This window comes from Choloepus didactylus, chromosome 3 (assembly GCF_015220235.1).
Source record: "Choloepus didactylus isolate mChoDid1 chromosome 3, mChoDid1.pri, whole genome shotgun sequence".
Classification (NCBI taxonomy): Eukaryota; Metazoa; Chordata; class Mammalia; order Pilosa; family Megalonychidae; genus Choloepus; species Choloepus didactylus.
The window spans coordinates 71343653-71358156 of NC_051309.1; the positions used below are offsets into that span (position 1 = coordinate 71343653).

The 14504-nt window shown below is 33.7% G+C and overlaps 1 protein-coding gene across 2 annotated transcripts in view; it reads right to left on the reverse strand.

The window, feature by feature from the left end:
- Nucleotides 1-14504, reverse strand: part of UBA6 (ubiquitin like modifier activating enzyme 6) — a 91940-nt gene that overhangs the window by 50058 nt on the left and 27378 nt on the right. For both annotated transcript variants that reach the window (XM_037829903.1, XM_037829902.1), the window contains exons 6-11: nucleotides 14108-14219; nucleotides 10935-11015; nucleotides 7526-7648; nucleotides 3516-3639; nucleotides 1561-1664; nucleotides 220-282 (exon numbers count right to left, since the gene is read on the reverse strand). In XM_037829903.1, coding sequence (XP_037685831.1) covers nucleotides 220-282; nucleotides 1561-1664; nucleotides 3516-3639; nucleotides 7526-7648; nucleotides 10935-11015; nucleotides 14108-14219 — 607 coding nt within the window. The remainder of the gene's footprint in view (nucleotides 1-219; nucleotides 283-1560; nucleotides 1665-3515; nucleotides 3640-7525; nucleotides 7649-10934; nucleotides 11016-14107; nucleotides 14220-14504) is intronic.

Below are 14504 nucleotides of genomic sequence, written 5' to 3' on the forward strand. Positions count from 1 at the left end.
TCAGTACAAAAGTAAACTTTTCCCCAGAATTCTAAAATTTTTCATGACACAAATTCCTGTTTTTAATACTCAGGGGTCAACTTTAGATATGTGAGTTCAACTTTTATTATGAATACCTGACAGAAAGACATATACTTTGTTACTCCATTTTAATCTTATAATCAACCTCTGTACCCAACCTTGCTGCCTCTTTCTCAACTCAACAAAGTGCTTGTTTACCTCAGGTTTGCTAAAATCCACAATAAGGCATTTTGGATGTTTTATCTGCTTCTCCAGTGATTCCTAATAGAAAAAACAATGATTTCAGAGCAAGTAAGTAATTACTCAGCCTGAAAAAATATATTGGTTGTATGTCAGAGCAATGGATCTTTTCCAAAGGTCTGAAAATAAATAAGGCTGGACTGCTATGCTTTAATAGAAATATAAAATAGTTACTATATCTCTTTGTCTTATTACCACCTTCTTTTCCTTTAAATGCTAAATGCAATAAGTCAACCTGTACCACAATTTGGGAAGAATTGCTGAAAATACGTGTACACTTGGGAACTCTATTGTTTTAATATAAAAGCTATCATAGTTTTCTGATATCAAGTTAATAAGACTTGTCATGTCTGACAATCCTTGAATAAATACCTGAAGTTACCATTCTCTGTGTGGAGTAAAGTACATAAAGGCAAAACAAAACAAAACAAAACAAAACAAAAACCCAAAACGAAAACATCTCAAAAACCCCACCCAAACTGAAATCTGAGACATAAACTATCCAATTAGAAACCTGCAGATGGTGGCAGGGGTATATCTGACTGTTTAACCTATTGTTTTGTTCTAACTTTGGCTTGAAGAAAGCCTTGTAGAGGACAATAGTTGTTAATAGTTCTGAAAATGGAAGGGCAATCAAGTTAAAACCTTGAGAACTTGCAAGAACAAAAGAGAGATGTGCACAGACAAATGGCTTATACTGAGAAGTGGCCTAAGGATATAAGCAGCAGGAGACCCTTCTATATTCTCTCTATTCAGCTATTCAGTTTCCTTTTAATGCCATGAGTTTATAAAAATTATTTTACACTTCTAACATAGTTTTTGAAATTTTAAAAATCAAATTAAAATTTAAAACCCTGGATTGACAAGTGTGATTTAGAAATAGTCCTTTTACTTTAAAATTTAAATAACTGAACAACAAAGCAAAATACATTGTTTTAACTCTAGCTAAATCTTTCTAAAATACATAAATTTTATCCCTTGTCTCAGGAAGTAAATTGCAAGAGGATATCAACTCTGATGATTCAGGGAGGTCTAGTATCTTGGGGTACTCTTATATATCTCAATTATGTACACATGCACCCTAGCTATAGAGAGTGGAAGTGTTTTTGTTGGTATCAGTTTATTTCCTAGATTGATCCCATTTTCTTCAAAGTGGGTACAAATTTAAAAAGCAAAATCTGTTTATTCTTTAAGTTAACTATTTACTTGGTTAACGAAGCATTTATGTTATTACTTTTTTTCTATTCTGGTATGCTTCTCTTGTAAAAATATATTTTTTAAAGAAAAAAAAATACTTACAAAGCAAAATGTTTTAGGAGTCTTAATTTGGACAGCTATGCCTCCATGTAAATATGGTTCCAGTTCTACAGTATCACCAATGCTAAAAGAAAATGGTGACACCACTAAAAGGAAAAAAAAAAAAAAAAAGCCAACAGAACATTAGTGATAAAGTATTTATTTACATTTGAAAATAGTAGCTAGACAGATTGTTAGGACTTAACATGACTCACAAATGGACAGGCAGACAAATGGAACAGATTAGAGAATTAAGAAACAGACCCAAATACACAGGGAAGTTAACAAACAAAAAAGTGGCACCTCAAACCAATGAGGAAAAGATTATTCGATAAATCTTTTGGGGGAAAAAGCCATATAGAAAAGTATCTATTTCAAATGGATCAAAACTTTAAATGTGAAAAAAGATGCCCAAAAGTTTCCCGGTAAAATCAAGGGAAAACAATTCCTTTAAAACCTTGGTTTGAGGGAGGCTTTTTGAATTATGAGTCAATAATTCAGAAGCCATAAGAGAAAAAAAATCTTACATATGTGTGTGCATGTGTGTGCATACTTTGGCACAGTAAAAATAACAGAAAATTATCTGCAAGCAGTACATATCAATTAAGAAACATTAAGGAAAAAAAATCTTCATAAACAGTTATTCTATTTGAGTATTCTTCTTCTACCCTCAATGAACCTTTTCGTATAAAATATGGGTTTTCTTTATCATCATTCCTTGATATCCAGTGGCTCTTCCTTTTACAGGTGAGCCTCAAAATTCTGATCAATCACCCCCATCCAGAGGATGAACTCCAAAATAACCAATGAAAATCCTAAATGAGTAGCTCAATTTTTACAAAACTCAGATACAAATTCTCTAGTATCAATTATTTCAACCTGTATTTTAGATAGTTAGATGTGTTTCAGGAAACAAAATCAAATTCTTTTGTTACCAAAGATACTTAAAGGGACTCAAAAGTTGTTCATTAAAAAAGAGTTCATAGCAGGAATTGATCTTTTCCTCCAAGGATCTATTTTGCAGTCATTAATAAAAAGTAATTCTATTTACTAGTTAATGGACTAAGTGCATAATTATATTTTCAAATGCCTTAAAGATAAAACAAAACCTCATCTCAATGGGTGTAACCATTCTATAATAATCGAGTCACAGGTTGTCTAGCACAGTCTTTAACTCTTAAATATGGCTGAAGGAAAAAGCACAAACCATGCAGATTAACACTATTGCAAATCCATTTTCTTTTATTTCAAATAGGCCCTAAATGATGTCTGATAATCTTACTGTTTTTTAAAATATCTAATCTTCTTGAACTTCTGGTCTTGTCACCTCTCTTTTCACTTGGAGTGAATAATCTTGCCTTAGTCCACTGAGAAGACAGACATCTTCAAGTTTCTTCCTGCAAACTTACAAACTTGTCTGCAGTCATATCGATTTCTCCCTTTTACCAAGGCCACTGAACAAAAATCTATATCCAACTAACATCTAGATATTTCTACTTGGATATCTCATTGTCACCTCACTCAACAAGCCTACTGTACTTATTAACCTCACTACAAAATCTACTCCCTTTCTTGCACTCCCTAAATGAATGGCATCACAATCAAAAAAGATAACCACACTGGAATCTTCACTCATCTACCATAAGAGAAAACAAAGTTTCTTCCTAAATGTCTTGAGGCCCTCACTAACTCAATTCTCACCAACAGCCCTGTTTATATATTCCTTTTGGTTTCTTGGATAGATTTCCTTGTTAAGTTTGGAGTTTCCAGAATGTGTGGTATTCTCTTTATATCATCATTTAATGTTAACATTTTCTCACTTGGACTTAAAGTTTTGAGGCCAATTTTAGGTCTGTCAAAGCTGATGTTGTGTTCCCAACTGTGAGCATAGTGTCTGAACTATAAATGTACTGGATAATCAATAAGTATATATAAATTAATGAAATACATCAACTTACCAGTTATTTCGTGTGTAGACCCATTTAACTCTGTCATTCCATTAATTTCTCGAAATGTTAGGAATTGTCCTGACTGAAGTTTGTGAGGATGATTTTCAAGACAAGTGACAATGCCAGGATTAGACTAAAAATAAAAGAGCAATTTGTTAAAGACACAAGTTTATGTAATCCCACACTAAAAAGACCATGTTTTAAAATTCCCCAATCAAAACTGCATGCAAGCCATTCTCCTCCTCCCTTAGTAAAAGCAAGTCTAAAAAACTGTCATGAAACAGAGATCAACTTTTAAAAATTATAAACACTGAAAAAAATTTTTTGCGTGTGAGGAAAAATGCTTAGGGATTACACATATAATTTTAAAATATTTCATAGATTCAAAGATGCTTGTGACTTGAAAAAAACATTGAACATTAAGTTTTAAAGTCATGTTATTAAAAAACTGCATAAAAGAATGAGTCTAACTTCAAAGAAATGTAAGGATGGAAGACTGAGATAGAAAGCAGAGAAACTGGTAACTTACAGCTTGCCCAATGCTTTAAAGTACATAAATATTGCATAGCCCAGCTTATCATGTTAAGAAAGAAGAAAGGAGCTTTATATTTCCAAGGAGGATGGATGGGACGGGTCACAGGATAGGAAATTTCTAATTAGATGTAATTCTACACACTGCATGAATAAGATGATAATTTAATCTACATAAAATCCAATGAAATTTTCATTTTCTTTCATAATTGTGTATATTCCAAACAAGAATACATACCATCCCTTAGACGTTATTCTAACACTGTGATATCCTCAAAGATTAACTAAAAACCAATTAGAGAAGGTAAAATGTCGACTAAGTATTAATATGACTGAAAGAATAACTTAGGTGGTGTAATAAATCATTCCATAAGCAGAAAGACACATAGTATGATTTTTCAATGAATATTTCTTAAAAAAGGATGAGAAAGGCAACATAAAGTGGGTTTCAAAAAATAAAAAAAGCAAAAAGAGAAGCCCAAACACTAATATGTCAAAGCATATTATCATTCCATTATATTTGACTTTTTTGGGGCTTTAATGTAATTTGATTACAGAAAGTGCAAACGAAGCAAATTATTTAGGCTAAAAAGAAAGAGGAGTAAAAAAGCAATCATAATGATTTCTCTACTTCTTTAAAGAAATAAAAAAAAATAAGCTTATATGATATCAAGACAGTTTGGTTAAAAATTAACCAAATTAATTAATTTAGGTTAATTAATTAAACGTTTTTCCCTCTCCAAATAAGGTTTTAGGAATATAACAGACTAAAAAAGCTTTTGCCTAAGATGACACACTTAATATACCCTCTATAGCATATGCAAATGTTGACCTGTCAATATTAAATCATGTTAGAAAGAATCCCAGACACTCCTAACAATTAATTACAGGCATATCTTGGGAGATATTGTGGGTTTGGTTACAGACCACCACAATAAAGCAAACATTGCAGTAAAGCAAGTCACATGAATTTTTTGTTTCCCAGTGCATAAGAAAAGAATTGTTTACACTATACTGTAGTCTATCAAGTATGCAATAGCATTATGTCTAAAGAAAACAATGTGTATACTTTAATTAGAAAACACTTTACTGCTAAAAATTGCTAAACAGCATCCAAGCCTTCAGCAAGCCATAATCTTTTGGCTGGTGGAGGGTACTGCCTCGATGCTGATGGCTACTGGCTGATCAAGGTAGTGGTTGTTGAAGGTTCGATGGCCATGGCAATTTCTTAAAATAAGACAACAATGAAGTCTGTCTTATGGATCAACTCTTCCTTTCATGAAAGATTTCTCTGTAGCAGGCAATACTGTTTGACAGCATTTTACCCAGAGTAGAACTTCTTTCAAAATTGGAGTTAATCCTCTCAAAACTTGTCGCTGCTTTATTAACGAAGTTTATGTAATATTCTAAATCCTCTGTTGGTCATTTCAACAATGTTCACAGCATCTTCACCAGGAGCAGATTCCATCTCAAGAAACCACTTTCTTTGCTCATCCAAAAGAAAGAAGCAACTCCTCATCCGTTTGTTCAAGTTTTTTTCATAAGATTGTAGCAATGCAGTTACACCTTCAGGCTCCATTTTTAATTCTAGTTTTTTTGTTATTTCCACCACATCTGCAGTTATATCCTCCGCTGGTTATCTTGAGCCCATCAAAGTTAACTATGAGGGCTGGAATCAACTTCTTCCAAAAGCCTGTTAATGCTGCTATTTTGACCTCCTCCTGTGAATCACATTTGTTCTTAATGGCATTTAGAATGGTGAAACCTTTCCAGAAGTTTTCAACTCACTTTGCCCAGCTCCATCACGGGAATCACTATCTGTGGCAGGTACAGCCTTATGAAAATCTATTTCTTACATAATAAGACCTGAAAGGCGAAATGACTCCTTGATCCATGGGCTGCAGAATGGCTGTTGTGTTAGCAGGCATTAAAACAATATTAATCTTGCTGTACATCTCCAATGGTGCTCTTGGGTGACCAGATGTATTGTCAATAAGAAGTAAGATTTTGAAAGGAATCTTTTTCTGAACAGTAGGTCTCAACAGATAGGCTTAAAATATTCAGTAAACCATGTTATAAACAGATATACCATCACCCAGGCTCTGTTGTTCCATTTACAGAGCACAGGCAGAGCAGATTTAGCATAATTCTTAAGGGCACTAGGATTTTCAGAATGGTTACTGAGCATCAGCTACAATTTAAAGTCACCAGCTGCACTAACCCCTAACAAGAGGGTCAGCCTGTCCTTTGAAACTTTGAAGCCAGGCATTGACTTCTCCTCTTGAGCTAGGAAAGTCCTAGACAGCATCTTCTTTCAATATGAGGCTGTTTTTTTAATGCTGAAAATCTGTTTAGTGTAACCACTTTATCAATTGTCTTAAACAGATCTGATTAACTTGCTGCAGCCTTTACATAAGCACTTGCTGCTTCACCTTGCACGTAGATGTTATAAAGATGGCTTACTTCCTTAAAACTTCATGAACCAACATCTGCTAGCTTCAAATATTTCTTCTACAGTGTTCTTCACCTCTCTCAGATTCCAAAGAATTGAAGAATTAGGGACTTGCTCTGGATTAGGCTTTGGCTCAAGGGGATGTCGTGGCTGGTTTGATCTTTTATTCAGACCACTAAAACTTTCACTTACTTATTATTTGTGTGTTCACTGGAGTAACACTTTTAACTCCCTTCACGAACTTCTCCTTTGCATTCCCAAGTTGGCTAACTGTTTGGTGCAAGAGGCCTAGCTTTTGGCCTATCTTGGCCTTCGACATGCGTTCCTCATTAAGCCTAATCATTTCCAGCTTTTGATTTAAAGTGAGAGTAGTGTGAATCTTCCTTTTACTTGAACACTTCAGAGGTCAGTGTAGGGTTATTAATTGGCTTAATTTCAGTATAGTAGTGTCTCAGGGAATAGGAAAGCCTGGAGAGACAGATGGGGAAATGCCTGATCGGTGCAGCAGTTAAGAAAACACACATTCATCGATTTAAGTTTGCTGTCTTATACGGGTGTGGTTCGTGGCACCCCAAAACAATCACAGTAGTAACATCAGAGATCACAGATCACCATAAGAGAAACAATAATACTGAAAAAGTTTGAAATGTGCCACAGAGACATAAAGTGTGCATATGCTGTTGGAAAAATGGTGCTGACAGACTTGCTCAATGCAGGGTTGCCACAATCTACAATTTGTAAAAAGACAATATCTGTGAAGGGCAATAAATCAAAGCACAATAAAATGAGGTATGCCTGTAATTAATATTCTAACCTCAACTTAATTTAACGCAACCAAGAAATTAACAAAATATTTTCTCATGTATTATCTTAAAATACCATAATAAAATTTTATTATTTAATATTACTATTTATTATGACTATATATTTATCATTATTATAATATTAATAACAATATAATAATTATTATTTAAACAGTAGTCACATCGACTTTTAAAAAATGTTTATAAAATAACGTTCATCAATACAACCATACTTGTGTAATGTTTGAAATGAAAATTTCCTTTGGTTCTTCTCCAGTTGTATCTAAAACTTCAAATTCATCACCGAAATCACAAAACAACCGTGACCAAACTCCATGTACATCTGCACTGATGAACTGTGAAATAACAAAAACAAGTGAAGCTTACTTACTTCTATATATTACAAAAAAGTACTATCTTAGGTCCTCTCATGACAATTTTGCTTATAATTAATATGTCCTTTGGAATATAAAGTGAATCAGAAATAGGAGAAATTATTTGTTTGTAGATTGGTTTATGAATCAAGTATTCTATTGCCTGGATAGCTAGTGTAACAAAATTAGATTCAGAAATAAGCAACATCAACATATCATCAATTATACAATCTATGATTTTTAAATAACAAATATTCCTGATGCGCCATAAAAATCAAGTACGCGATATAATTATCTAGCAGTGAATTCTTACTTCTGTCATTCTAGAAAAGAAGAATGGAGTGCCCATTCACCAAAAGCAGTAGAGTTAACAGAAAATAGAGCTAAAAGCTGCGAGTGGAATCAAGAGAAAAAGGGCTGAGGAAGTGACAGTGCAAATCCAAGTCATTAAAGGTAAATATTAGATTCTTAAACACAATCATAGATGTTTTATTAAGAAGCAATTATTATAACACATGAACTGTCTTCTCTCTAAAAATTGTTTTTTTGCTCGAAGTTATTTTCAGAACTATTTGCAACAAAGAGAAACTTTTATTGTGCAGCACATCTGATCCTACCTAAAATTAAAGTCTATGACACTTGGCTATAGTAACATATCCCATTATAATAATTTGTACAACCTATTATACGAAGTAGCAGATGGCTAATTGAACACTGAACAAAATAGGTATTAGCATTTTTTTATGAGACATGAAACTGAGCAGAATTTTAGACTTTTTTTGAAGTTTAAAAGACTAAGCTGTAAAATCCAGGAACTATTTCTTTCTTTTCAATTTAAAAACAACTCTGAAGTATGGATATATGCATCAATTACATAAACAAAGACATCAGTTTATAACCTTGTGTACTTATTTTTAATTATCTATGGCAAATCTTATGCTTTAATTAAAAGAACTTTACCTATAAATTTTTCTTTTATGATTATCTAATTATACCCTAAAGAAGGCCTTTAAAAACAAAAGTCTCAGATGCTTTGTTTCTACCATGATTGCAAAACTTCTGTGCCCTGTTATATGCTGTCTTATTCAGTGACTTAATTCAAATTGTGAACCATTGCACAAATGTTCTATAGGGTGTAAATATACTGTGCAAATACAACAATCCAAAAAGTTTCAGCACACCTATATTATACATTATGATTCTGGTTTACTGTCTTATCTCAGAGAAACAAATGTTAAGATGTGGAGTTAGTAATATATATTCAAATCAGAGGAAGAATTATTTTCCCATCTGAATCTCTCCCCTTTCTTTCCTATCTCAATTAATGCCATCATCATTCACCTTAATTACTCTGGTCAAAAATTTAGGAGTCTCTCTTGATCACTCATTCATCCATGAGCAAGTTCTCTCAACATTTTTACAAAAGATACCTCAAATTCAATGACTTTTCACAATTTCTATTCCAACCTCTCATGTCTGAGACACCAGCATCTCTCACCTGGACTACTGTGATAAGCTTCTAACTGGTCAAGCTACTTCTACTCTAATCTGTTGGGGTTTGAATCATGTCCCCTACACAAGGCCCCTACATGTTCAGGATCCAATCCCTAGTCCTGGGGATATGAACCCATTTGTATACAGAATCTCTGAAGATGTTACTAGCTAAGGTAGGCCCAAACAAATAAGGTTGGGCCTTAATCCAATATGGCTAAAATCCTTATAAGCAAAGGAAATTGGGCACAGAGAGGGAAGCCATGAGAAGCAGTGAGAAGCAGCAAGTCAAGGGAACCCAGAAGAGAAAGAAGAACAGGCTGACATATGTGCTGCCATGTGACAGAGAAGCCAAAGATCCAAGAATTGCTGGCAGCCAACCCCAGAATGCCAAAGTCTTTGCCTTGCTGATGCCTCAACTTTGGACTTCTCTTAGCCTCAAAACCGTGAGCCAATAAATTCCTGTTGTTTAAGTAACCCACTATACAGTATTTATTTTAGCAGCTGGGAAACTAAAACAGACCCTTTCACACTTCTAAAATTCACTGAGGACTCCAAAGAGCTTTTGTTATGTGGATCATAGCCCCTGATGTTGACTGCATTAGAAATTAAAACTGAGAAAAATTTAAAACCCAAGAATACACAAACATCAGCTGTCAAGCAATGAGATCATCACACATCATGTAGCCTCTGGAAAACACCAATGTGCCCCATGACAGAATCAAAGTGAAAAAGGTAAATAAAAGATAATACTTTATGAAAATAGTTTTGACTTCACAGAGCCCCTGAAAAGATCTCAAGGACCCCCGAGTTCCTGGACCACACTTTAAAAACTGCTGCTTTCTCTATAGAGCACAGCCATAGTGATCTTAAAAATATAAATCAGATCAAACTTGCAGGCTTAAAATTCAAAATATTCTCAAAGATTCTATAAGATATGATCCTCTAACTACTTCTTGAAACCTAATCTTATCTTTTTAACACCCTTTCTTCTTTACCTCTCTCTATTCTGATCCTGCTTGCCTCTTGATGTTCTTCAAACATTCTCAGCCCATTTTTATACTTACAGGCCTTTACACTAAATGCTCCCATTTTGAATCCTCTTGCCAGATATTTACATGGCTGGTTCTTTCTCATCATTCAAAGAACTATTCAAGTATCGTCTCCTCAGAGAGGACTTCCCCAACCTTCCAATCTAAGCAGCATTGTCCCCTCTCCCAACATCAGCCAGACATCATGCTCTAACCTTTACCCAACTTTTTTCTTTTCTTCATAGGACTTAAACTATTTGAGAACACTTCATGATTTTTTTTTTTTTTTTGGTACTATATATCTTCCCTAATAGAAGGTAATTTTTTCATCAAGGTAGGAAAATTTGTCCTGTTCACCAATGTATTCCTAGTGCCTAAAATTGCCTGGTATATAGTAGATGCTCAATGAATATTTGTTAACTGAACCAATGAACCTTTTGAAAATCACCATCAATACCATATTTAAAGTTAGATTATGAATTCATTGTTTATCATTGTTTATACTCTTAACCTTAGTTCCTCTTCAGTTTTGGCAATTTGCCTTTAAACCAAAATTTAGACCCTTGTCTCAATTTTCTAAAGATAAAAAATGAACATGATATAAAAATTAAAGAGAAGGGTCTTACTGTTTTTGTCCTTATGTAAAGAGACCTTCTTACATTGCCCACTGATGAACTACAGATTCTGACAGTGAAAGTGTCCTTGTTCTTTTGGTTAACTGTGTTACAATTAAATTATAATATTACCTTAATTGGAGGGCATCGAGAACGGCAAAACTCATTGATCCTCTTCTGCAATGGAAGTTTGACCTCAGTCAATACTACACACTATTGAGAAGAATACAAGGAATTAAAAGAATAGAAAATCCATAATTATTTAGGCAATATACAACTTCTACATCTGAAACACATCAGTTTGCAATATACCAAAAATACATTAGCCTCCTAAATAATCATATCGCATTCCATTCTACAGTTAATACTTTTAGAAATATAGAAAAGCAGAAGTAAAAATAACCTACCCACGTTAAATTCAATTATCCTCATTGGCGTCACAATTAAAGGCAAACATTAATAACTTTCATGGAATTTATAACCCAAGTTATCAGACATTTTGTTTTATCTGTTATTGCCTGGGAAATACTAACTTATCTAGCCACCAGAATATTATTTTCATGCTAGTTTAAAGGGGTGACAATTACATTTTTTAAAGAAATACAGTAGTTAGCATAGCTTTCTTTTACTTTTGAGAGCCAACAGATTTACAATACAATAAACTTTTGCTTTATGATATCATTAGTAAAACCACTAAGTTCTGGTATTTAAGATAGAAAGCAAATAAAATTTATTTATTTTAATTTTTAAAGACCACTCTGAAATAAGCAGAGGTTTTATTAATCAGATTTTATTGTAAATAAATGAAGGCCACAGAGGTCAAACACTTTCTTAAGGTTATCCACTTACCAAGTAGCAAAAGCAGAGCTGGACTCAAACCAGAGCTTTCCTCTACTGTTCATTTCCATGACCGGGATTACTTAGTTTTACTACAATGTGTCCAGATGTGAATTTAGTTTTATTTATCTAACTCAGAATATGATTATTACAGTAAGAAGGCACTCCTCCATAAGTTTCTTACAGTTCTACACATCTTGCTGGACATTCAATAAATGACAGACCATTTCTCAGGGTTGTATCTGCAGCGCACAAACTTGAGGAACTGACTGGGAAAACAGCAGGCTTGTTTACTGCTTATTATAAAACAACAGGTTCCCGAGCTCAATGTTCTTCTCTAACACAAACTACTATATATGCAGGATCCATCTGAGCCCTCTGCTTTACACTTGTAGGACTTGGGGGACAAGAAGAAAGGATGCAAATATAATGTTCATACTTCTTGCTTTGCACTGAATAATAGTCTTTTGTCTCTGACCCAGAAATTTTTTATTTTGCCAACATCTATAAAATAGCAACAGGCTAACCTATTTTTGTAAATAGGTAAAATCAAATCCTTGTCCCAACACATGCTGAATCTGAGGATTTATGTTTCATTAATCCTGGAAAATTTTCAGCTATGATTACTCTGAATATTGCCTTTTCCTAAATATTTTTCTTCTAGAAAGACAATCTCATAAATTGGTCCTTTTCATTCAAGTTTATTTCTATTAACTTCTCTTTCATGTTTTCTCTTATTTCTCTGTGCTGTAGTCTCAGTAATTTCCTCAGATCTACCTTTCAACTCACTAATTCTTATTCCAATTGTGTATGTCTGTTGTTTAATCCATTTACTGAGTTTTAATTTTTAAGATTGTTTTTCATTTCTAAAAGTTCTATCTGGTTCTTTATTTCATTTGCCATATCTTTCAAGTGTTCAATTTTTCTATTGTATTTCAATCCTTTTTTTAAAGATTTATATATTTTATATTCTTTATCCAATAATTTCTGAAATTCTTGGAGGTTTAATTCTATTTTTCTTATATCCACCAACTCTTGGACATGTTGAATTGCTTTTTCAGTCTTTTTATTTGGGATTGTGAACTCATCTTTAAAGGAATTTTATATACAGGAAAATACTGTGGCCTATTTGACAGCATGGGTATATTCTTCTAGATCTATTTAGTTTTCTGTCTGGCACTCTAGGGTATCATCTGCTCAATCTTACTTTTTACATTAATTTCTCAGCTTGAGAATTTCTTGACCACAAAAGGTTATAGTTTATCTCTAAAGCTGTGTAAAGGCAGACCTATGGTTATGAATTTCCAGGAAAGACCTTTATTTTTTCACTCAGAGCCCAAGAGAAAAACAGACAAGCTTCTTGTTCTTCTGGGCAGAGATTTTTCTTGTCCATCCTCTCACTATGGATATAGCTCTATCTGAGGTTCCAGCTTTATATCTTACCTCATGTAGATAGATGCAAGTCTGCATCTCAGATTTCTATATGACCATTAATTCCCAAGAAGCTTGGTCACTGAGACATGTAACCCATCCCTGAGCAGGACCAAATGTAACAGTTCACTAGTCTTCTCTTAGCTAACTGTTCATTTATGGTCTCTGAGCATTTCCTTTACATTATCTTCAGCTCAGTCAGTCATTTAAAAGGAAGTCTAACATTTATAGGTGTTTTATAACAGGACAGATTTCAAGTTATCTAGCCCATAATGGGCATCTCCACTGTTTTTTAAATGAGTAGCAGCATGACAATCCCAGTGAAAATCAAGGTCAACCTTGCCACTTTCAGAGCATCCAATGCACTGCGAATTTTTGTTGTTATTATTTAAAGAATTGTTACCTATGGAAGAGTGAATTATTCATTACCCGTCCTGTAACTGTATTATATTAAACATCAACCTTGGCCCATTGCCTTATGAAAGGCAGCATGTACTTCTCTGATCCTTTGGGCTTGACCAGATGACTTGTTTTGACCAATGGGATGCTAATGGAAGTAACACAAACAGGCTTGAAATGTGCTTGTGTAGTTGGACTTGCCCTTTTATGTTTCTGTTCCTGGCATACAGACATGCCCTGGGTAGCTTGCTAATCCCAGAAGAGAGACATGAAGCAGCATGTACAGTTTGGAGTTTAAGTCAAGCTGAGTTCAGCCTAGAATAGCTGAACTCCAAATGACATGCAGATGCATTAAGGAAGAAAGAAATCGATGTTTCTACAAAATACTGAATTCTGGGTAATTTGTTATTCACATTACTGTGAAAATAGCTCACAGATACAATTACTTTGTCAGTAGTTCTTAGACTCTTTCCCTAAAACAGAATACCTTTGAAAGGTATTATTCTAATGGAAGTCTTATAACTTGAATTTTGTTCTCAAACTCAACACACTTAAGTTAAATTAGTTATACCATATTAATACTTACTGATTTGTCTTGGAATCTGTCAATAACATTAAATGTAAAATGGAGTACGAACCTGGTATTTATCTAAGAAGGAGAGATCTGTAGTTTCACTGAAAGGAACAGAAGATGATGTGACATGAACATATGGATTTAGTTCTGCAATATGTTGGAGTACAGCATCGGCCCTAAATAAACAAACAAACAACAAACCTTTACTATTCTTTCACTCAGTATAATCAATCTTTCAAATTTGGACACTTTAATGACATCAGAGCAACTTGACATGATATGAAATTTTGATGGAAGCTTAAAAAATTGTAGGAAAAAAAGAGAAACCAAGGCTTACTTGTTTTTATGGATAACTATGAAATCTTGACATGTAGTATTCCATAGTAAGCTTTGTAATTTCAAGTTGTTTCCTAACCTTAGTTCCAAGTTCTAAGTCCCTTAAGTCTCTTAATGATTCAGCA